At 40.1% G+C, this 25,666-nt stretch overlaps 1 protein-coding gene across 3 annotated transcripts in view; it reads right to left on the bottom strand.

The window, feature by feature from the left end:
* Nucleotides 1-13,469: 13,469 nt before the first annotated feature.
* FHOD3 (formin homology 2 domain containing 3) overlaps nt 13,470-25,666 on the bottom strand; it is a 415,861-nt gene continuing 403,664 nt past the window's right edge. For all 3 annotated transcript variants that reach the window (XM_040587702.1, XM_040587700.1, XM_040587701.1), the window contains one exon: nt 13,470-19,506. In XM_040587702.1, coding sequence (XP_040443636.1) covers nt 19,424-19,506 — 83 coding nt within the window. In that variant the 3' untranslated portion in view covers nt 13,470-19,423. The remainder of the gene's footprint in view (nt 19,507-25,666) is intronic.

Genomic DNA, 25,666 nt, shown 5'->3' with positions numbered 1-25,666 from the left:
GGTAATATTAATCCAAAAGCCAAAGAAGATTTCAAAGTCTGTCAGAGATAGGAAAGATCCTTTATTGTGCATGGATATTTCTCCAGCCTTGTGCTTTCTGGAGCACCTAGCTACTGAGATGTAAGGCTGGTTTATTTGCCAGCAGTAAGATGGCCTTCAATCTGGTCTGGCAGCCATGGAAACACAGCAAGAACAAGCACCCTCCTCCCTTAGGTCATATGAAGGAGGTAGACACCACCTCTGAGAGCCACGAACTGAAAAGCCCCATCCTAAACTTAGTGGGTGGAAGGAGTGATCCAAAGTCAGCAGGTTGTTACCAACTTGGTAATAATAAGTATGTTTTGGGCAGTCAGTGTGGTCAAAGGTATGTGAGACAGAGTAAGGATTCCCAGTCTGGTGGTTTGAGGTGCTGATTTTCTGTTTGGATGGTTTTGAGTGAGTGTGCAGATAGAATGAAAGGTACAAAAGCAATCAGCTTATGAGCCAGCTTATTAAACCCTGCCCCCAAAACCAGATGCAGACGGAGTTGCCTAGCATGCCCAGAAGCCCAGGAATCCACTTTCTCTCAAACATTTCAAAATGCAGTTAAGTGTTCACTCAAAAAAAAAAAAAAAAATCAGAAATGGAAAGGGATTTCAAAGCAAGCAGTAGAGTCAAGAGAGAGCATGTAGCCTGGCAAGAAGCCAGAGTACGCGCCATGCTCCGAGCGAGCGATCAAGGTGCCCGTGTGAGCTGGCTGGCCTCCCACCTGCTGCACCTATGTCCCCACGAGAAGAAGTTGCTTTCTTCCAGTTGAAGGCAAGACACGTCAACTAGCTCTGCCAGCACCCACAGGTTAGGAAAGAGTAAGAGAAAGGAGGGAGGAAGGGAGCAATGAAAGCCAGCAGATGGCAGAAGGAGGGATGAGAGCAGGAGATCCTGAGTTCGCTTAGGTAATGAGCGATGGGGCTTGGGAGCATGCAGTGGTCTGGAAGCATGTTGGCTGCTGGCCGCTGTGCTCCCTGCCCTCTGTGACTGTAGTTCAGCTGAACAATGCAGGTCTTGATTCAGACTTCTTGTCTGAGGGCTCTCAAGCAAGGAGCGTACACCTGACCCAGTTCTTCCTCGGTGAAAATCAAAGAAGAGAGGAAGCAGCCACAGCTGTCTACAGCAATCACGGGCCACTGGATTCAATGGGAGCAGGATTCCAGCCGCCATTTTACAGACATTTCAGAGTAGATTACAATGTTTTCTTAGGGTTTCCTTAGGTGGCCAGAAAAAGATGTCCAAAGACATTTCCAAATTAATAGGAAAAGGACTTGTAGGATTCTAGATTTCTAGGAGAAGCCTTTCTAGATTAATCTAACTTACCCCAAATTGCTAGATCCCTACATCATGAGAAGAAAACTTCCAAAATGCTTGTTCCATCCCTTTTGTAGATTATTTATGAATAAAAGGATTACCAATGGCATAAGAACACTAACGAGGAGTGTTATTGAAGCACTGTTATGAGCAAGTGATAAAGATAAAACCATTCTGGATTACATGTGAAATATCCTAAATGAAACTCTACAATTTGAATGAGGTAGGTATAGAGCTCAAACATGAGGACTTCACCTTACCTGGAGTTCCCTGGACAGAGGCATGAGATCAGTGCCCTTCCCTAGTACACATGAATTTCTGCATGGGCAGACCTCAGCTATACCCAGCAGGCTGGGTCCGACAAGGTGCTCTCTCGTTCAGTCCACAGAAGCAAAGCTTTACCTCGGTGATAAGCTCCGCAGTGGCATTTTTCAAGTGAAGGCAAGAGCATCAAGCTTCAATCGGCTGCATCAGCACAGGGCAGCCCTAACTTGTACAAGAGGAGAAACTTGTTTTTAGCATGATTTTAACCATGCCTTCTTCTGTCAGGAAGTAAGGACCATTAAAACAATTACACCATTCTGTGAGGACACACGGATACTCTATGCATCTTTTAAGCTTTTACTTCTCTAATTCACCTTCTCCTCAAGTCAACAGAGTCACAAAATTTATGAATCTAACTGGCAGGCTTGCAAATGGCCTGAAAAACTGGCTAGTTACAATGTTTATGACAGACAGTATGTATGTGGAGTCACAGTCAGGAAAAGTGCACTGTGATTACTGACATTTTTACAATTTTACATTTTGCCCAATAAATCTCATAGTAGATAAGTATGGGAATTTGTTCAAGAACCTTGCCATGTTCGTTATTTACAGCCATGATTTTTTTGGATGTCCGCTGTAACTGAATTCCTGTTTGCCCCTATAACTCTCTAACACTTTCTAACTTGTGAACATTTTAATGACAGATAAAATATATTAAATTACTGTGACCATAACAAGCTTATGTATGCAGGGAGAATAGCTCTACATAATATTATTTTTGGTATTTAAGTCTGAAAATTTTGAAAGAGGAAAAAAGTAACACTGAAATGTTAGAAAGAAAACTGTGAATGAAAACTTAAAGTTCTGTGAGAGCTGTCGATTAGATAATCAGGTTTCTTGAATTTAAAATGAGGAAAGGAGGTAAATTTTGCTAAAAGCTCATCTATTTTTAGTGGTAAGGTGAAATCTGTAACGTGATAAATGTCAAATGAAGAAAAGATGATGATAGAAACAGAAATGATGACTGGCAGACCTATGCATGTTAAGAAGAAATTTGCATATACTAGACATTAATCCTTGTAATAGGGTAGCTCATTAGCAGTAAAACTGTTAATGTAGGAATGTTGATGGAGAAAAGACAGAAGCATGGCATTAGTACTTTTGTTCTGCATTTGGAAAGAAGCAGAATGAGTTACAATTTTCATAAGACAAAAGTAAGTTTCTAACCACTCTGCTAATCAGTACTCATTAAGAGATAAATGAGGAAAAAATCATGAGGCCTTGTCTTGGTTTCGGCTGGGATTAAACCATGACAAGGCCTAAATATCCTGAATGCAAAAGTCCTGAAATTTTTTGCTGGGGGATCTTTAGTTGAGGGGAAGTAACTTTTAATAATACTTCAAATACCAGCAGGATTCCAGAATACAAACACTGTACAGGAGTCACGGAGGGTGATAACCTGGTGGACTACAGCATGTTCCTGTTAATCCCCCACAAAATAAATGGAAAAATGAATTTGGTATTGACCCAACTGGAGGTATTCAAGGACAGTGATATAATCAACGTGTGCTTTTTTGTAGGAAATAAATTCATTTAAACAAACTACAGATCATTACTTTTTGAGAAAACAATAAAAGTAATGAAACAGATATAATCTATATTAGGCATTCTGGAAGGCATTTAACTCTTTCAAATACATTCCATTTCATTTTAATGCAAATGAATGTCATAAAGCGTGAACAGAGCACTTCAAATGCATTAAGAACTGGTTTTCTGATGTGCCATGTTCCAACTGACTAGGATATCAATGCAGCAGTGCTTGCCACATTAGTGGCAAAGTGAACACATGGATGTACATGTGAGAGCAAAGCACTAAAATAGCAGAGCTGTATCCACGACCAGTGGTACCTAAAGCCACCATCCTACCTCCTTCACATGTGGGCCCTGCAATACACCCTACTACATCAGGTGAAGGTGCTGTTGTAACCTGCAAGTGGACTGAACCACACCGTCACTGTCCACATCCCATAACTGTTTTCCTAGGCTCTTCCAGCACAAGGAGGGCAGCCACAGTTACTTGATTTTCAGCTATCATGCAAAGCAAATGCATTATTAATTTTTTTAACTCCTCTAAGCAAGAACTGTCTCAGTCTTACTTACATACAGTGCCAAGCCCCATGTGCCATTGATGCCTGTTTACAAAGGTGTTTTTATGCCTGCAGATCATCTACTGGCACATGTTAAGAGGTTGAGTAGGTGCAAAGAACAATATTAATTTATGCTAAGTGATGATTACCTGTTCTAAGCTGGACTTGTCATGCTCTAAAGGCACTAGTTAAGCTCTTCAGACACATTCTCTGCTTTCCTCAGGTTTTTGAGAGCTGCTTACATGGACCCACAGCAAAATCAGGTCACCTGCTTATCTGTGGCCAAAATATGATCTGCAGCATAAACAAAGAGAATGCTACTCACTTAATGACAGCTACCTTTCAGCTTAATAAGGCCTTGTCTATGCACTTTAGCTGGTCTCTACTGGCTGCTCCTCCAGGTGATATCTGGATGATTTGAGATGTCCTGCCACCTCTGTGAGGTGTGGCAACAGCTCTGCTTTTCAGAAGCCTCCTTGATGAGAATTAATCAAACATGCAGTATACTGTGGTGTGAAATCATCCACAGTCCCTGGGAGAGATTTCAGGACTTTCTTCTAGAGTTAATAGGTTTGGTCAGGCTGGGTTTGGTTTGTTTGTTTTTTCATTTCAGCTGTGCTGTGTGAACATCTGGGCAAACAATTTTGTACTCGAATAGTCATTGGCATATTGTATGGAAATGCAACTGGTCTACAATTAAATACTAAACCCCTTGTTTACGCACACAATGAAATCGTAGAAGTTGCAACTGCTCCAGCTGACAGGTCAGCAGTAATCAGTCCATTATAATCCAAAAGACATACATTTTAGATGGCAGGGATATTTTGTGGCCTCATACACAAGCTTTAAAACTTCAGAAGTGACAAATAGAGAATACTATCATCATTAAAAAAAAGTCTCCAAAGTCTCATGGTCTACTTCAACTCCGATTACCCTCTGGGCATAACTATATTCATGAGGTTTATCACAGCCAGAAACTTCAGCCAAAAGTTCTTTCCAAAGCTGTGGATAATGTCATTTCTGCCAAGTGTAAGTAAAGACTTTGAAAACACATGCCACAAGGCACTTATCTTGCAACCACAGTTCTCTCAATTGAGAGACCTGAATTGGTTGGTTCCAACATTTAAAATGTTGCTGCTCTTAAGGATCATGTATTTTTTAAGGAGTCATTTGCTGTGATGTACTACAAAGTCAAAATATCTCAGAAAAGGATCTATAGTGGAAAATCCACTTAAGAATAATTTAGGCTTTAATGATAGCCAGAAATTTTCTTACATCGGTGAACTCAAGACTGCATTCACATTTTATAATGGGAACAAGCAAAAGTTGACTCTTTTCCTTATTGCTGTAGTGAAGTGTCATTTTATACTGTAGTCATACTCTGTACAAGCATCCTTCAGTCTGATTCAGCATTGGGCTCTTGATGAGTAACCATGACTAGATGTTATATAAACAATTATGTATCTAATGGCACTACGGTCCACTCTGAAATGCATTTAGAGCTCCAAATTGTAGATTTCTAATGTGGTTCAAAGCAAAAGGAAGAAGTTATCTTCTTCGTCAGTTTGTGCTGTGAGGTTAAATTTCAGCTTAAACCTGTAGCTCATAAAATTGTAAGAAAATCTTACGCTATCAGGATAAGGGAGTAGTAATTGAAACTCAAATTCTGTTTTCTGCTTATCTGCCAAGTCAACAGAGCTGAGTAGATATAATTGCCTACAAAATTTAATCCATCACCTATTCAAAAATTGTACATCCATTTATGTAGTCCAAAAACATGATGTCAGAACAATCTGTTTTAAACTCCCTTTTTCTGAATTCTTGAACTCTTACCACGAGTATGGGTATTAACGGTAGCATCTTACACTCTTTTTGAAGCACTAGTGTTACCTAGAGTTTGGCTCACTTGATTTTGCTATTGGATTGCAACAGCTGCAGTCTAGTGAACATAGATTTCTAAATTTGACCTTTTTTTTTCTATTTCTGTTTCTCTAGGTCTCATATTCCCAGTGAAGATATGCCAATAAGCAAACTGTAGATAATAAATAATTATTCCTTTACATGAGTAATTCATATTCCATTATGTCCTTGGATTGGCTTTCCAATGTATCACCTCTGCAACTTGGCAGAAAGTGAATTTTTTGTCACATTAATACCTTTGTGGTATTAGAATGGTCCCAGAGTCTTAATTAGCACAAAGAAAGTAAAAAACTTCAAACCTTTTGAAAATGAAAATCTTATTTTTATTTTTTTTTCCCAGATTCTTAATACTTTATTTTATATTTATCAAAATTTCAAAACTAACCTATTTTTTGAACTTTAAAAACATGGGTTTTGTTTGAAAAAATAGAAACCGATTTTAAAAAATATCTTCCCCCCCGCCCCTCCCCAAGAGGGTCCCCAAGACTGACCACCTTTCCAAACAGCACTGGTTTTAGTTTCCTCATCAAGAAATTCCAAATCAGTTCTGGTTACTTTAGTTTCCCAGGCTGGGTTCCATAATGTCTGTGTTGTCCCCTCCTCTGCCCCTCCCCCCTGTTTTTTAATTCTCTGCCCTCTGAGTTTTCTGATGACTTTTACATTCCAGTTCTCTTTTTCAGAGTCTCTAGATTTTGATCATAGAGCCTAGTCAGAAAATTTTCTGCATGAAATAGAAAAGAACATAAGTTTGTTTATCTCCCTCACTTGCTAGTAGTAATTTCTGTATTAAATATTAAGCTGACAGTAGAAAATGAGTATTTCAACCCAGTGGTCCTGTACATGATTACTTATTTCTGGATCCCAGGAAGGAAGCACAGAAGGGGAGCACAGTGGTATTAGTTGGGAAATGGTGGGTTGTCAGGGTTCTGCTCCGAGGAGTCTGTGCTTACTCCTGGGTCAGCACCCTGGTGTCAGAGACCACACAAGGAAATTTATAGATTGCGTGCAATGAATTCCTGGAACCCAGTGCCAAAAAAAGTTAACAGAAACAAAAACATAGGACAATAAGCAACTGGAACCTTTAAGCTGATCAAAGCAAAAGGCAACCACTACCTACCTGGAGTCAGAAATATTTCCAAGGACTTCTATTCTCTGCGTACTCTGACTTTGCGAGAAAACTACTCCTGAATACTGTAAAGACGGCAATGCTGTCAGGAAGAATATACCTTCTGAAAAGAATGTTTAGAGTTCCCTGCAAATTGTGGTACTAATATATACAGAAAACGTATACATTCTCTGCATTGCAGTAAGCCAGCTTTCTCTCCACAATTACACCCTTTTCACTTCCAAGGAGAAAGTTAAGCTGCTAACAGTCTGACTGGGGAGACCACAGAGCTATTTGACTCTCATCTTCCTATTTCCTCTGATCAGTTTTGGCAGCTAAGGATGAATTGCATTAAACTTTGCCTGTATCTGCTGACCCAAACAGTTTATTAAGAGAGAATAACTCCATCAGGGTGGACAAAGAGTGACTGAAAAAGGAGAAAACAAACCCAAGTTTAACCAAAGCTTCTGTCAGTGATATTTGTGAGATCCCTGGCTACAAGGGGAGTGACCAACTGCACGTTTCATTGAGCTTTCAGTACCACTGACATAACGCTACACTAATTTCTGCTTGTTTAGGGGAGATACACATTTGTGAAACCCTCCCAGCTAATGACTGAAATACTCCTTAACAAGGTCTTGTGCAACACAAAGCACAGTACAGCCATCTCCACAATATTCAACTCCCCTTGAGATGAGAGGGCTCTGTGCTGTCTTGCTGGGGTTAAAAGGCTCTGGCATCTTGTCTGCAGCCTCAAACTTGTTCTGATTATTGCCCTCATCAACTCTAGCAGCACCCTCACCAATAATTTTAGACATCCTAAGGGTATAAAAAGTTACTTGAAGAAGCCCTAAGGCTATTTGATGTGGGGGAAAAAAAAAGAGAAGAGTATCCTTTACCAAGGAGACCTACTGGTCATTTCTGTGCCTGCTGCTGCTTCAATACAAATGTTGAAAACAGGAGAGCAACAGGCCAGAAAGCTGATGATGTTCACCCCAGCAAGAGTCCTGTACATCAACCCCAGAGGCTGAGGAATGCACACTCCTTCTGCCAAAGACAGAGGTGCAACACTGTTGTAGTCAGAGTCCAACTCAGTCAGCCTCACACGGGGCACCAATTGTTGCAGCACAAGCAAACGATCAGGCTGCAACAAGGCTTTTACCATCAGTCTACTGTTCCTGCTGTTTCTCCTTCCTTCAGAAGACAGACGACACTACTCCTCCTCCACACTCCTCAGGGCTATTTAACCACTTAGCAGGAAGGAGCTACAGCTGCACATCATCCATGTCAATCAACACACTGCCTTCGAGGCAAGGCCACAGCTGCATGTTATCAATGCTGATCAACCCATGGCCTTCATTCCTCTATACAATGTCAGCTGAACCACAGCTTACCCTGTGTACCACAGTCAGGATTTGACTATAGCCCAGGGGTCCTCAAACTACGGCCTGTGGGCTGGATACGGCCCCCCAGGGTCCTCAATCTGGCCCCTGGTATTTACAGACCCCCCCGCCGGGGGTTGGGGGGGAAACCAAGCAGCCGCAGATGGCTGCCTGACACTGCACCCGCGCGGCAGCCCCCTGGTTAAACAGTTTGAGGAGCCCTGGTATAGCCCAACAAGAGGTGATGTCCTTGCTGCCATGGACTGAAGTAATTTGTGATGTTCTGAAGGCAGCATGGCCCAGAATAGCTTCTTTCTGTGATGTTTGCCTCATTTACGTTGCATTTATATTTTTGGTGCTCATTGCAAAAAAATAAATCTTGGCAGTTTTCAAACTCTTTAAAAACAGATTTTAGATAGCCTGCTTAAGGCAAATCCATTTAACAGTTGGGAAATGTATGATGTCCCCTTTCTTGTCCTCTCTGTTTGTACATATTGCCCTTCTCTCCTTATGGTCACGCAGGTCATAATCCATCCCCTTCTTGTTTTCATGTAGATTAATTAATACACAACTTCTCTAAAGTCAGCCTTTCTACCTTGCACATTCAACTAAACTTCCCCCCTCCTTCAAACTTACTACTGCATCTGGGCTTACTGTTGCTGCTAAAATGAGCTCTTCAGTTTTCTTTGCTGGATTCACCTGATATCAAAACAAGAATCTTGTCATTAAGGCTTCCCCTCGCTTACTTTTACCCTGTACTGTTGATTTGGGTCTTGCCATTGGCTTTCCTTTTTGTTACCCAAATCCTCACCCCGCAGTGTCCTTTCTGCAGGGAGGACCCCTCTCTGATGGAGTCTCAGTTTTCACATGTGCCTCAGTGCTCCCTCTTACTGGGATCTTGTGAACTTCTGATGTAAGAAGTTGTGACTGTAGAAGTGAACACTGTGTAAGAAACAGGTGAAAAACTGGTGCTCATTCTTCAGGAGATCCATATCCCAGTGTACCAGGTCTTCTGCTTCATTGCTGGTTGGAGAGCTCATGCTCTGAAAGATGCAAAGAGCAAGAAGCCTTGCTACTTTTTCACACTGTCCATCTCCCTTACCAATAAACGGTTTCCACAAGTAAAAGCACTCATAACCATCTCATTGCCTTTCCACCTTGCAAAAATATGTTCAGAAGTCAAAACAAAAAGATACCAGATTACAAAATCTACTTGCATATTCAAAAATCCACTTGTGAAATGCCATAAGCATAAATATGCACACAGATGCACTCTCCACAAACAATTTCTATAATGTTGGTGAGAGTTATTATAAAATCTGAATATTTATCTTTTACGTACTTTAATGTAAAACCCACTCTCAGATTAACTAATATCAAGTAATTAGAACTTTATGAATACCCCGATTACCTTTAGAAAGATTTGTAGGATATTTTTGAATAATAAGCAATTAACACATCATTCTATATGCAACCAAATTATTCCCACCATAGGAAAAAACCCCAAACCTAAAGATGGTGTAAGTTAACATTGCATGGAGGATGCAGGTTTGGAGAAGGAGCTATTACATTAAGCAAAATTGCATGGCAAGAAACTTCTTACACCAGTAGTTCTTAAGACCAGCCTTGAACTTAACCAAGTTTCTAGTAACTCATCTACCCTTGTCTGTCTGTAAAGATGTGGTAAAGAATTTTGTAACAATGATAGAGTTTCTACTAAAATTTGATTTTACTATGAGGAAATTTAATAGTTGTCATGTTCCATAGTAAAAAAAAAACAACACACCAACCAATATTGCATTTGACTGTTCCAGGTTGTTTTGTTTTCAGACTTTGCAGTGTTTTGGCTTCTAAAAAGATGTAGAACTTCCAGACTATATAATTTTGGATGCTAGCTGTGTTTCATCCCACATGCTTGTAATCTGAACACATTTCAGATAATTTCTCTGGAAGCAAGGATTCACTCTTGGTTTTCAGGCTATAGTGTGCTATCTGTTCTTGAAAGAGAACTCCCTAGTGAAACTGATGAGGTTAAAATGATTTAGGGCCTTTTTGTCAGAGAAACAGTTCCATTTTCCATCAAGTTTAACATTGCAATAGTTATCTTTGGGGGCTTGATTCAACCTCACTGAAGTCCATCAGGCTCTTTTCATTGCTCAGAGAGCCAACAGCATCAAATTTTCATTTGGCTTTAGTCACTACTGCCTGATATTCAATATACTTTATGATCATACTCACAGCTAGCTTTATATAGGTCATCAGTGTCGATACTGTGATTATTTAGACTGTTATTTATTAAGCCATATAGCTATTGTTCCCTATAATTAACGCCGTATACTTGGGAGGTGTTGCAGAAAAGCCTATGTGGAGGCAGTCTAGTTTGTGTTCAAATAGGTATCTTAGCATTTCTTAAGAAGTTTCTTTCTTTCTTGACTTTGCTATGAGGTCAATAATTTTCCGTAAGTTTATGTGGGGAAAAAGTTTGTTGAAACGATACCCAGGGCCTCTTTTTAACAATAATTTTCCTTTGCTTTATCTTGCCAAGATTATTTAAGCCTCTGAGTGCATAGTTATAGGAAGTTTGGACAAGGATGGAAGAAGGATTCATTTTTTTGAGGTCTCGTTCAAGAGTCTGAATATTTCATTGCTTTATTAAAAAGGAGAATTTTCACCCTGCTGTAACTTTTGGATACCTGCAAGAAATGTGTTTTCACAGGTTACTCCAAGGTTTTTAGTACAAACACTTACATACAACATGCAGTCATGGCATGTGCCTTTGTGGCGATGGACACACTCCAGAGCCTTTGGCACCTGTCGGTCCCTCACCTGAGCCCTGCCTGCTTGTGGAAGGGCTTTGTGCTCCCTGTACCAGGGAGAAGATTTCAAATCACTTCTGTTAATCAAACGTGGGGCTCTTTCAAGAGAGGCTTGGCTAATGTTGCCTTGAGACAGTTCCAGTACAATATTTACTGGAGTCTGTGACATGGGTTTGACCTCACCTTTGCCTTCAAGTTTGTCCAGTTTCAAGTGCCGTTTGATTTCACTGGTATTTTCTTATTCTTAGTTGCTTGTTAACTGCTGCTCTTCTTGTATTACCTTAAGTATGTATCAAACAAAGGAAAATATGTATAAAAGTTAAGACTAGTCATTTTGTCTGTTGTCTAGGCAGTGAGATCTGAACACTCACCAAGACCGGGCTATAAACTTATTTATAAGTTTTTAACATACACTTAAAGCATTTCTGGTCATCATTACAGAAATAATGGTGCAGAATGTGCCTGGTGATCCTGGGAGTCCCATTTGGGACACCGAAAGGGTCTCGCCCTCCCCAGAGTTGGTACGCATCTTCTGTACGTTACATGCTCCATGGGGTTTTCCAGATAGATCCAGATAAATAACAAATGAAAGGCTCTTAACTCAGCTTAAGCAAGACAGCATGCTTGGTGAAGTGGTGGGAGAGGGGTGGGTGCTGGGGAGGAGAACAGCCCCCTCTGACTCCCAGGAACTGAAATGCAGTATTACTGAGCAGAATACCTCCACAGATGGAGGAGTCCTGCTCCTGCTCAAAAATCGTTCAGGAAAAGCCAGGAATAGAGGCCCTTATTGGCATGACACCTCACGTAGACTGTGTTCCTTTCGGGATTTCCCAGCAGAGGTCCATCTCATCAGATAGTTGACTAACGAAGTACAGCCGTCATTCTTCATTTCCTGCGAAGAAACTCACAAGAGGTAAAGCTTCAAGAACAGCTCTCTCCATTTTCCAAACTGCATTCCCATCAGAAAACTTGGAGAAGTTATAATAGGAAAAAAATGCATCTTTTTCTTTAGTTGTGTGTTCTCAAACTGTTCTGAAGCATCTATAAACCAGGGCACGCAGCTGTGCAATGGATAATCTGCATACTTACTAGTTCTCTGACTACAGGCCAGAGGCTGCTCTGTGACAGCGTAAGAGTTCTGACTGGGCACCAGGTCTGAAAAATATATGTACGCATTGTCATTGCACATCTGGAATTTAGAACTGCTAATGGATATGCTGTGATAGAAAAGAGAAGTGTCTGGCCAATAAACTTGGTTTATATATTTATTTTAAAAAGCATTACCACATTTCTGGCTAGTAGCCTTTCATCCTCTAGACTTTACACCAGTGCATCTGGAATGCTAAGCAGCTCTTTCAGGGATGCAGCCATATCCCAGAAGGCAACTTTTTATTTGAAATAGCTTTAAAAACTAATTAAAAAGGAGGAAGGTGGTGTTTTTCCCTATGGAGGTTTACATACCTAGCTTTTTATATCAGCTCCTACAATCTCTGAAACCACAGGTAAAAATTCTCTCTCAGACTCTCCGTTAACCTATTTTACCTTTGAGGATGCTTCTGAAAACATGTGTAGCTGTCATTGAATAATGGACTTCGACTTTATTACGTGTGCAGCTCTGAAGACCAATGAATTGGAGTAGTTTGTTGCAGGACTAGCAGTAGAAATCTGAGCATTTTAAGTTTCTGCATGTCATTTTGACCCCCTTCTCATTGTACTCACCGAACCTGCACTCAGAGCAGGTGCAAGACTCCCTGTGCTACGGGTCACCCTCCACAGGGCTAGGGACATCCCATTTGTCAGCTTGGGCTCTCTCACGTGTGGGGAAATTGCAAGAAAAGAAAGAATCAGACACCAGCAAATAAAGAAAACTGCAAGACCACTGCCTGTCCAGGTGCACTCATAGATGGCCACCAGAAAATTACATTCCACAGTGATGCATGAAATGTATTTCAGCCAAGTTAAAGGCATGACTCGTTTACTGGCCACCTTCAGAGTTATGAAGCCCTGGCAGACATGGTGTGTTTCACATCTTGATGCAGATGCAATCTGAAACGCTCCCCTGCACACAGGTAGTCTTTCATTTTATTTATATTTGCTTCTATAAATCTCATACCTTTACGCAATGTGCTCTGAGCACAGAGTATTTTTAAGGCAGGAACCAACTCCAAGCCAATGGCAGCAAGCAGTAACCCTGTATGTTTAGTGAGGATTTGTAGGGCTGGATTACTGAAATCCTTGAGAACCAGAGACACATTTTCATTTTCTTCACTCAAGATTAGGAATTAGGCTCAACTTGTGAAACTAGGGGTAAAAGATCAGTTTTTTATGATGAGACCACCCAGATGGCTTAATGGCAGCTGTTTTGTTGTCCACATGATGGCTTTGCAGATACTTAGAGGATATGAAAAAAATAACCCATTACCCCTTCCCACCCATTTCCCACTGAAGCTCCCGTGATTGGCTTCATCAACAAAACCAGAACCAGCCCAGTCAGTGCTTTATAAAGCTTTATTGCAAGATGTGTTTACATAACGCTGTAGAGGTGAGCCATTTAACTACTTATATTAAGAAATTTTGGACACAGGTTTGTGGTCAGTTTTCCATATTGACCCTGCATGGCACAGGATTAAAAAAAAAAAAAAAAAAAAAAAAAAAAGTGTGATTGCATCTTTTCAGACAGTAAAGTGGGGAGAGTGGGGGGAGAAGAGGCAGATGAGGGGTGTGTTAAAAAGAAAATCCCCTGGTTTAGAATAAATGTGAAAAAGCTTCTGAAGGATCAACACAAATGGTAGGTGAGCTTTGTGTGTAGTAAAATCTTAAAGAGTAATTCAAGTTCTTTATGAAATAAAACTGAGAAACAAAAATGCGGTTTTATGGGCAATTAAATTTAACATAAAACAAATTAACCTAGAATGAGAAAACAAACAAAAACAAAAACTCAACCAAAAGGACCTGTAGATAATATCTCTGCCCATGCATGGCTTGTTTTTTAAATTACAATTCACAGAATAACACTGCTGGAAAGCCTATTTTACACTATGCTACACAAAACATGAAAAAACATGAGTAGTGACATTTACACAATTTTACAGTATTTTTCCTTTGCCTAAGAAACACATCCTTTTCTACTTTACATTTTTTTACAATTCCCAGCTCACAAAAAAGGACACTATACGCGTAGACAGTCTTTAAAAAGGAGAAATGTACCCAATGCTACAAATAAACTTTTTCTTTCACAGAAGCCTCTGTATTAGATAGTGATTAAACAAAATATATCTCTATGCCACTCGATGTGAAATGGACTAATTAAAAATATTTTTTTCGGGTTTTTTTTTTTTTTTTTTGCGTAAACATAAAACTATAGAACATCTCTGAAACTTCTTGCATTAATTGCTATGTAACTATTACACTGCTTGCCAAAAACTTCTTGGGATCGTATCTGAAATGCCAATTGAGCCAATTGCTGCCCTATTAAAAAAAAAAGGAAGGTAAGCCTTACAGGTTGTTTGAGTGTTTGCAAATCATCTTCAACAATTGCCTATAACCACATATTTTCTCTTAAGAAAATGCTTCAGTTTATTTTCTTTCAGAGCCTGTAAGTACCTGGCAGTTTTTCCTTTGGAGAAACATCAACAGTTGTAGTCCTTACAGTTTAGGCAAGTATTTCCTGCGTCCCGATGCTGGAAATGCAGGGCCATCATCCCAGCACACAGGGTCAGGCTCTGCCTGCACACTCACACACAACCCACCTCGAAATCGATGAAAGGAGTGGTACATGTGCAGTGAGTGTACAGGAGTGGGAAAGAGAGAGGAATATGCTCGTGCTTCTGTCTGATACCATGTCCCTGCACATCCTTTAGGTCGAGGCAGGCAGCGTGTACGCCTGCCTACGAGATGTAGCAGGAGGAGAAAGGGTGTGAAGCTGGTAGGCCATTGCCTTGTCCCCATTCATTTCAGTGAAATCAAAGCATTGTAAAAACAATAACCACACAGTGTACACACACCTGAATCCAGACTACTACCACCAGCCAACTGTTTCTAAAGCGTTTTAGGCAGACGCTCGCTGTTGTTATTACACTACCAGGGACACCGGCGTAGAGCGGTGCCCGATACAAGGAAGTATTTACTGCACCTACAGTGGCATTGTGCTCCTCGGGTTTGCAGGAGATGCTGCAGTCCTCACTTGTGACTCGTCAATAGCTTTTAGCGTTCGCCAGGGTATGTCTAGAGCATATAGCACACTGGGGATTTAAGGTGCTTGCCTGCCACGTTATCTAGTATCTTGAGGGGGAACGGAGCACCCTGCAGGAGGCCCTTGCTGTTCAGTCACACCAAGACTCTGACAACCAATTTCTGTTAAATCAGGGCATGAACTCTTACCTATATATATGTATATATATATATGACTTTCTATGAAGGTAAAAGCCAGTCTTGTCTACCTACAAATCTGATGCCTTATTTTGCTGACAGAGTTGATCACTGCAGAGATTTATGATAAAAGAGGGTCAAAAGAGAAAAAGCAATGTATTTTGAACACTGCTTTTATGCTGTTTCCAGTATTTATTGGAGCAAGAAAGACCCTCATTAAACCAGCATTTTTTTTGTTGATTTTGGATTATGGACAGGGATCTATGTCTAAACAGAAGGGTCACACATAGCAGCCAAGGGGCTATAAAACATCTGGAATCCATGAGCCTGGTGCCTGGCCTTACTGAAAGGTGAAGAGTGATGAATTTAATTTTTGTGAGGGATCTTTCACTCTCGATTGTGGCACACAGCATTCCCTGGGGGTGTTTCTTCACCGCAGCCATATAACTGCTACTAAAAGTTATCCCTCAGCTGGGAGCAAGGGAATACAAAGTATTGCTATGCAGTCTGTTTCTAAACACCAAGAGAGATGAAAGGAAATTAGGATAGTTTCCCTTTGGTGGCCATTTCATATGCTAAAGTTTACCTCAGCATCCAAATTGGGAAGGCATTATGTTGGTAGACGGACAGACAAGTTATTGGCAGCAGATGGGTGCTGGAATGAACACCAGCAGCAACTCTGAGAGCTCGGTGGAGATACAGAACTCTGAGTGCTACATTTGCAGCTGACTGGTACTATGAGAAAGAGAGGTAGTTATTATGGCTGCAAGTGTTTAAAAACAGCCTTCATGGAGCTCTAAGTGAGAAATGGGAACATGTGTTACTACATTGTGTTTCCAAGACCTTTATATTTGTCACAAAACCAATCCACATCTCACACGCATTTTAAAACAATTGCTACTTCCTTACAGTGGGCTCTTTCGATGATGGAGGGGCAGGCAGCAACTCAAAACCTGAAGGTTACAACCTGATTAGACAGACAGACAGAGGCATGCAAATATAACCAATTCCTCCAATTCATCTGGAATCCAGTAGTCAGATGAAGGGGAACAAATGTTATTTCCACAGTCAGGACACGCCAGCAGACTCTGGAGGAAATACTGCCACCATACAGATTAGCACATTGGGCCACTGTACCACTTTTACTAGGAACCAAAATGGAAATCTTTTCTGTAGTTCTTGCATTGTTACTGTGTTTCATGACCTTGTTGCAATAAACATTTTAGACAGTGGAATGAAGCTGACTGTACACTACTGCATAAACAAGACCAAGTTATCCTTCAGAAAAAATGGTATCGGTTTTACACATACAGAGCAGGAACAGAAAAAGAAACACAATGGAAAAATAGACAAGGAAGAATATGCTTCACATTAAGACAGTTGCATCCAGAGAATCTGAAAGAAACCAGCTTTTTTTCCTGAACTTATTCTAACCCCACTCCCCATATCTAATTTTCTCCTCCATAAGGGGCATATGAAGTTTTGCACTTTTTTTGCACAATTCTTGAAAAATACATATACCCAACTATGAGTATTTAAGCAGCTATTGTGTTTCAGACACAGATGCTGAACTATGTCTAAATGAAAGACAAATTAGTTTCCTGTTAGCAAGTGGTCACCAACAGCCACCTACTTTGTATATTCAGCACATTTTAATTATTCTGTTTTAAAAAATTGATTGATTTTCTCCCTCCAATCAAATACAGGACCTCTGTTGGCATAAATGCATTTTGTTGCATTTTTGCTTCTTTTCTCACTTAGCAAGTATCACAGTTCAACATAACCATTACATTCAGGGTATCTTCCTCCTGTTTCAGACTTCAAAGACCTCCACAAACCCCCATTACCTTCATTCCTTTGTTCTAAGCATCCTTAAGAGAGATTTTAAAAGCCCATAATGGTGAGCAGCACATAAAGTTCCACTTTAAAATCCAGATGCTTGTAGGTCTTGCTTGATGACAGTGAAATTAATTATATGCCACTTCTTTCTGTTCCCTAACCAGCTTCCTTCTTTCCATAGCTTTCAAATACACGATTCATTCTATTAATTACACAACTACTGCCTTCTCCCTACTTGTAAAATTGACTTTTTAACAAGGTGAGGGGAAAACCACATCAGACTCAACGCTGTGCTTGAGAGTCCTTGCTCATTAGCACCTTTCTACCCCATGGACCCTGAAACATGAAGATCCAAGGCATTGCCAGATAAAGAATTAAATGTTATGATCAAGAGGGTGGACAGTATAGATAGGACATTCAATTGCAAAACTCATTGCAGTGTTGTCAGCTATCTGCTTTTTTCATCACTCGGATGCTGCGCTCAATGTGTTGTGATGGATGACCAAAGTTTCAAAGGTTTACTGTGTTTGGTTCAAGTATCCTGAACGATCTTCAGCAATTATCCCACCCTTAATGAGAGCAGAGTAGAATAACTTGCAGTACCTGACCTAGCTTAGGTGCCAGAAGCAACAAAGCTACGGCATTAGGAGCCCAGCATAGACTATTACTTAACCCTACTTTTCAAGTGTGTTTTGCAGCTAAAATCAAACCCTGTTACCATGACTAAACTGCTGCAGTTCCCCACTTAACTAGCTTGAAGGAAGCCTCAGCTGTTACTGATGTGCAGATACACCCTTAATCTTAGAGGCTAAGGCAACAGAAAGAGATAGTCTTGTGCATCCTTGAGTATCAATTGGCCATATACAGACTTTGGCTTAAAAAGTTCCCTTTTGTGTTACCGTTGTTTGCAGTTCTCTTCACAGTGCCTCAGCACTGGCTAGGGTGACTGTGTTGAGTTCATCTTCACTGCTGTGTATGTCCTCAAAGGCAGACAAGATGACTAAAGGTTCTTCAAACACACATGCTGAGGGCAGTTATAAAAGTCAGTTATAAAACAGTGAGATAAGGACAAACATATTGGAGTGTTCACCATGGTACCCTCTCCACTTTCATCAAGGATAATCACAAAAAGAGTAAAGAACAGCAAAAATGCAGCAGCCTTTTAGCAGGGCTGTTTCATATTCAGATCCACTAATTTGAAATAAAATCATCACCACATTATCTTGCAGCAGACAAACGCAGCATGAAGGGCACAGGCAAGTGAACAAAACTTCTTGATCTTAGCATCTGAATGCATTTATCTAGTACATAAAGTTGTTGGCATAGATCTCTTTGAAACTGTACAAGAGCACAGTACAGCCATAGCTCAATGAGAGGGAGGTGTTCTGTGTCCTCTCCTCTGTGTGCATGCTGCTATGTACAGTATGAGTGTGATTAATACATATTAATTCAGAATCCTAAACTTTCCACTTGTATTGCAGGCCACCTCCTGCCCCACAGGGTGAATCCCATTGAATAACATTGAGTTCCTACAAAAAGACATTATTTTCCTCCTGTCCAGGTGGAACAGTAAGGCCCCAGCACGAAAATCACGGTCCAGCTGGCTTCAGCAAGAGCATGATTTCACACCATGACTGTATGTGTATAGATACGCGCACACATGTCCACACATTCATTCTGTACATTTACAAAGGTACACATACATTTTTACATTCTTTGGTGGCAAAATAATAACAAACCCCCCCCAACAAACCACAGGGTTGCACAGACTGTGCATCTTTGCTTAATGAATCTACTTCAGGAAAATTGGTGTTGCTGTAACAGGGGTTATTTTGCCTCTTTAAGGACTGTTCCTCGCATTGACAAAATGCCATACATTTACAATGACTAAAACAGGGCACAAGGAAAGCCAACGTAAACACAGCTCACATAATGACAGCTAACTCAGAGAGAGCCCCCTCCTACCCACATCAACACACCACGAGAAGAAGAAGCCGTATGCTTTCAACTACAAGCACCCAAATGCTTCCTCAGTTACTGTCCGGATGTTGTGCTGAGCTGCAGCACACCCTTCTTCTGCCCTGGCTGGGGGGGTGGTTGCTTTTTGTTGCTTATTAAAATCGCACTATCGGAGGACAGGATGTTGGGAGCAGCAGAGGAGGCTGGCAAGTCAATGCCTCACCGAAGGGTTGTCAGCCTATGTGCTTCAGATGAATGGCTCTTGTCGCCACCTCTGGGACATCAAACCTGCATCTCAGAGGTGCTGATGAGGCCCAGTGCTTTGGCTTCTTCTGGTGTTAGTCCACTCTTTAGTGTCCTTCTCACTGGATAGTCGTAAAGTTCCAAAAGCAGGCAACAACAGCAACAACAAAAATCCAAAGAAAATGCAAACAATTAGAAGTGATAATTACATGAAGACTTTCAGCTGAAAAAAAACCTGTTAACATGCAAGCTGAGTCAAATCAAAAGTTGCTGTGTGCTCAGGGCCCCAAGATCAGAAACACTGAATAATGCCCTGTGCCAAATCCATGGGAGCATCAAATACCCAGCAACTCAAATCAGGCAAAAAGAAATTTGTCATTTGACATGTAGTCAACAAAAACTTTTAAGGAATTTTAGGATTTTTTTATCTGAAATTGTATCAAGTGATTTTCAGTCTACAGAAAGGATCATCTGCCTTATTATTTTATAGTTTCATAAAGATTTTTTAAAGAGGTTTTGGATCTCTATAGGGCTCAATTGAATTTACACTATAAAATCCTACATGAGCCTTTACAAGTGTAAAAAAACCCAACCCACCCAGAAGTTAAAAGGTTAAAAATGTGGCTACTTTACAGTCAATTCAAATAATTAAAACTACTGTCTTCATACACACTTCCCTTTCTCCTGTAATGCTCCCCCACCCTAGACCCATTTGGGTCATCTTTGCCATTAATAGTCTGGAGCATTTTAGTTGAATCTAAATGATAAATCTAGGACTAAATCTCATTTCTTAAATTTTCTATGAAGTGTTCTGACTTCATAGCCCTGACATAAAACTTTTAAATTTTCTGATAGCCTTTTTTATTCAGAAACAGGTGACTATGTGACTGCATACACTGAGCATTAGCGTCTTCCTAGTTTTACTGGTGCCATGATTTTCAGGTGGATGGGCTTAATGGACATAAATGGGGTGTTCACTCCACACTTTGAAGTTCCTTAGGTACAAAACGCACATTCAGAAGTTTAAGCTGCATGCAAAGTATAAACAACAACTCTATGTTGAAAAAAATATATCCAGAGCCCCAAAATAATCAAATCTAGAGGAAACTAGTAGAGAAACCAACTGCAAACAGTGGTTAAGGACTTCTTGCATCGCTATCATCTAGCAAAATTAAGACCACAAACTTATTGAGATACTCAGTCCATGTAGCTGAAACTGGGTGGTCACGCTCAAGGGTCTAGCAGGAGTGAGAGGAGGGAATGGTCAGTGTGAAAAACAAGAGGATAAGAGAAGGAAAATATGGCACGGTTGAACATTTGATACCATGCAGGTAGAACAAACGTGATCTATGTTTGATAGTCAAACCGCTTTCATCAGTTACTAAGGTTAATCAAATAAGCTGAGTGTGCCACATGTGTAACTGTTCCTCCTTATCAAACAGTTACTTGAAAGTTTATCTTCAAAGCTCACTCCTTTTTCCTTCAGCATTTGCACACTTACTAATCACCGCTAGGAGTCTGCATGGCAGCCTTTTATAATACCCACTTTTTCCTACAAAACTGATCAGCAACACCTTCCAAGTTTAACAAAGCTTAGCTTAAAGCAGTACAAGGTGAAATGCAACTGATAAAGGTGAGATTAAGAAACACAAAAAGTACTACCAGAACAGCAACATACTTAAATAAATGCTCCGGTGTCCATGGTGTGGAATACCCAACACAGACTGTTTAGTCAGTCCTCAACACTGGCACACTTTTATACTGCTCAGATTTGATACCCAAATGTCCACGGTGGCAAATGTTAATTTCTAGACGTGAGCTAGGAAATGTCTTCGGGTCTTAAAGTATCAGTGAATCACTCAATGCTTATTTCTATATCAAAATGAACAATATCAGGAGTGAAAGAACAAATCCAAGAAAGCTGCAATTGAAATATTTCTGTCTTACTAAAAGCAAAGACTTCCCCATGCATCTCACCCACTTAGCTGCCTGCACTTTCTCTCTCCTGAACATTTTTTTTTTTTTTTCTGTACCCTCTACCACATGCAGCCAAACACAGACCATAGCTAGCTTGGCCACCAGGTAGCAGAGTCATGTTAAATAAACACGTGTACAGGAGACCGAACTTTCACTGGATGACTCTCTAGATGACATTACACCTTCTCACTGCAGGCAAATGTGAACTGGAAAACCAAATGCAGAAGAAATCTCCACATTTCAGACACTTTTGCAGAAGTTTCAAATCGAACATATTCGTGGCTGCTCTCATACACATCCCCAGCTCTCTGGGACCACAATCCCTCATATTCGCAAACGCAGAACAATCACCACTGTAAAACAAAGTTATTTTTCTTGTCAGATGGTAAGACAGGCAGAGTGAGGGAAAGCAATCGCTAATCCTGTTTGCAAACATTTAACAGGAACTGAGGTGCTCTGCTAACACTGATCATGTACTGGAATAAGCAAAATTTAGGTCTTATTTATGACAATGTAATTCTGGAATGGCCTTCTTTAGGTCAGTGCAATTATTACTGCACAAATATCTGGGCTGAGACTTTGTCTAGCAACTGAAAGAGAAATGTGTGCCTCTAACTCTCACCAAGCAGTATACAGTTGTTTAAATTCCTCCATCATCCTGAGTGACAGGATTACTAGTTTACTAGGAAAAGCCAAATGGATTTTATGAGAACATACAGGCCTATTTGAAGAAAATTAGAGGAGTTTATATTCGGAAGTCACAGTCAGGAGTTAAAATATCATTGTAGAAACCATCTTCATGGCCAAATGAGGAAGAAAACTAAGAAGTCTTCTTTACATAAGCAAGGTTTCTCTTTGAATCTCCAGATGCGTACCCATCAAACATATGAAAATCTTAGTCTGAGGATCTCGTCTATTTAACCCTTGGATGACTGAAAAAAAGAAATACTGTATGCAGCATGTGACAAGTGCCCTGTTCTGGGTTTTCTGCATGACTCGCACAACAGAGTCAAACCTCAGGTATGGACTTTTTGTGCCACTGAAAAACAAGTAGGAATGACGATGCTCAATGAATTGCATGGACGTACACAGCTGTAATTAAACAAAACAATCCCCCTGCATCCCTCAGCTGATTGTTCTAACTTATCTCTGCTGTCTTGTAATACAGAGAAAGATAGCTTCAATTTAAGATATGCCAGTAACCTAAGCTTTCAAGGCCAGCAGTTAGAAGAAAAGACCTCCAAGCAATGTAGGTCTTTGGCGGTCATAACAGATTGTCAAGAAAATAGTTATTAAAAAGCAAAGATGTGAAGAATCTTTTCACTGATGGACGCTGACTTGTATAAACTAAGCATGTAGGGCCAAATACTGCAAAGTGCTGTGACTACTGGCAAGATTAAAGCTGTCCACCATCAACAGGCAACCAGGATAACAGCTGACAGCATCATGGTCGAGACTCAGATAAGTGAATTCTTGTCCCTGCAATGCAACAGGCCAGTCTGACACCGATGAGTCCACTTGTAGTTTGAAGGAATTTGTATTTAGGGAGATGAAAGTGGCCTGATAAAGGGGCTTTTCATGTAAAAATTACATCTAATAAGTGAAAATTACTTACAGTAAATTCCCTCATTTGAAGATACAGTGGATGGATGCACATGAGTCACACAGGAACAAATTCCAGCCTCGCTATTCTCTGCACTGGCTTGTGAACTATGGAGGTTTGTGAGTGATGAAGCCAGGAGAAAGCTGAGTTATTGACAGGAGCAGGGACTGCTCTGGGAGGTGGGTGAACCTTATCTTAACATGCTGTTAAACAGATATCCTCAGACATTTGTCTATGTCCTCACAAAGCACTTGGTAGGGTTCCTCTACCTTAGGAAAGCTCATGAACACATTCAGTCATCAAAACTGGATACAGAGAGGTATTTTCCTTCCATGTTTTACAGGCATTGCAAAATTACATTTCCCAAACTAGATTTTCACTCTCCCCTCTTCACTGAACTCTGTTGTGTCTCTAACTGTACTAGACGTATCTTGGCTTGTAAAACTCTTGGCCTGCTTCAGATCACATTAAACTGAGTTATGGAATGTATTTTGGAGGCAGTGACAATAAAAATAAGACTTTCAAGTGACCTTCTAGGTTCTTGAAGCAATTTTAAAAACATTTGCTAAAGAAACATAACATAGAGAGAAAATAACTTTTACTCTGGTCACAAGCAAGGCCTGCTGAGATCCCATAACCAAGAAACTAAATGTTGTTTTTCTGGGGTCAGAGGGTGTGATATTTTTTGCTAATCAGGAAATCTAGAATTTTATTTGATATCCTGGCAGAATGCAGTGTGCTTATGATGAACTTGATGAATTTGACTCTGCCTATTGGGTCAAAATCTACACAGATACATAGCCCTCACAATACATTGGGAGTGTTTTAAAAAAAGAGTAATTCCCTACCTGTGGCTTTGACAGAGAATATAATTATCTAGAGTTTGATTTTCTTTTTAAAAAGCAGATAATGTTCCTAATTTCCCTTTCCTTTTTATTTTATTTTATTTTTTTAATAAAGATTCAACGAACAGTAAAGATCAGTCTGGCTGGCGCTGTTTATTCTTGCATTTGCAATGTTTTTTGACATGTGTGTCTCCACTTGTACGGATGAGTCACTTGAAATGCAGAAGAGATATGACCACTCTCCTGCTCAAGAAGTCACAGTATTAGTGTCATTCCTATTACAAAGGTGTGGCAGACACAGCTTTCTTTTGGTACGAGCTGCAAAGGTAATGCAGCTGCTAGCTGATGACTTAGAATGAAGAAAATTCCAGGTGGCTAAGACTTACACAGCAAGGACAGCAGGAAGGGCAGATTATGAGAGGCCGTACAGGCCAGTTCCATCATTTCATTTAATTTCATATATCTTAGTTTTATTTTCTGTTACCTACCCACACCCAGCTTGCACAGTCTATTTTCTCATATATTTACAGTTAACATATTCTCTTGGACTTCAATGAATCCAGCTATGGCAATTTTCAACTCAAAAGTTCAATCCAGTCTTGCTCATATTCTCTTATTTTAATCCTTTTCTGCATTTGTGTTTTTATGTCACTATTGCTCTAAGTTGTACTTATGTTTAATTATGCATATATCATTGCTTAATGCAAATAGGCCTAAATGCTTAATAAAAGTACTAAAACATTACATGTAGATATTTTCTTACAGGGATTTGTAGGTGAATTTTTGGACTTTAGCATGCACTTCTCTGAGGAAGCACAGCCAGCTGAAATGTGGTCTTTGTCTGGGTCAGCTACATAGAAAGCTCCAATAAACGATGTATAATTACTTATTACTGCCTGCAGCTTTGCTTTGAGTCCTGTCCACACTTCATAGATGGCACAAGTCTCTGTAACACGAAACTCTGTAATTCACAACCATCTTCAGGTGTAACTTATGGTGGCTGTGACAGAAAGAGTCGTCTAGCAGTGGAAGACGACAAAGTAGCATTTGGTAAGGGAAGTTTAACTTGTGTTTCATCTCCAGGTGGTTTATATCCCAGGTGTTATAGAGAACAAAAAAATAACATTGCTTTAGAGAATCTGGGCTGCATGAAGAACATACGAGTTTTAAAGTAATATTTAATGTGTAGCTGAAACTGTTAAATTTTCCAACTTTATGTATTTCACAGATTGTCATTTACATAGTTCCAACAGTAAAGCAAAAAAGATTTAACTCCTTCTTTGAAAGCCTTCTATGAAAACGAAAACCCTATTTTTCAGGACTTCTGTGAATTCCACTATAAAACGTTACTACTAAAAGCAATCCTGCTGCCATCTCTTTCATCATTTCTCCCACTTAACTTCATCAGTCAGAAGTGATTCCACTATTAATAGGTAAAGCATCAAGAGCGTAGAGCTTGCCAACAACTGAGTCTGCATGTAAGCACTATATGCTATTTTCAAGACCAGACTATACGTTAACAATGCACAGGACAAAAAAAGGCAGATAGGATACAGAAAGTAAGCCGCCTAACACAAGTGTTTTGAGCATGCATCCTTTACATTCCATTTGAAATTTTAAAATGACCCTCCAAGGGGGTAGCTCAGGTTTATGAACATAGAGCTGTCTGTTGGAGAGTGACCCAGCAGAGGAGTGGGTCCATGTTTGAACACTCGGGCTCTGTGGACAGCAACTTAATTATCTCCACTGGGAATCTGTGCTGGGAAATAAAACAGTAAAAGGCATCATCTCTATAAGTCATCAGATTAAAAATAATTATGATCAAAATAATATTGTAATTATGCTAATCAGGTAGTG

The sequence above is a fragment of the Falco naumanni genome, chromosome 3 (assembly GCF_017639655.2).
Source record: "Falco naumanni isolate bFalNau1 chromosome 3, bFalNau1.pat, whole genome shotgun sequence".
In the NCBI taxonomy this organism is placed as follows: Eukaryota; Metazoa; Chordata; class Aves; order Falconiformes; family Falconidae; genus Falco; species Falco naumanni.
Note: the sequence above shows the minus strand (reverse complement) of the source record. Positions and strands in the feature narration are given on the sequence as shown.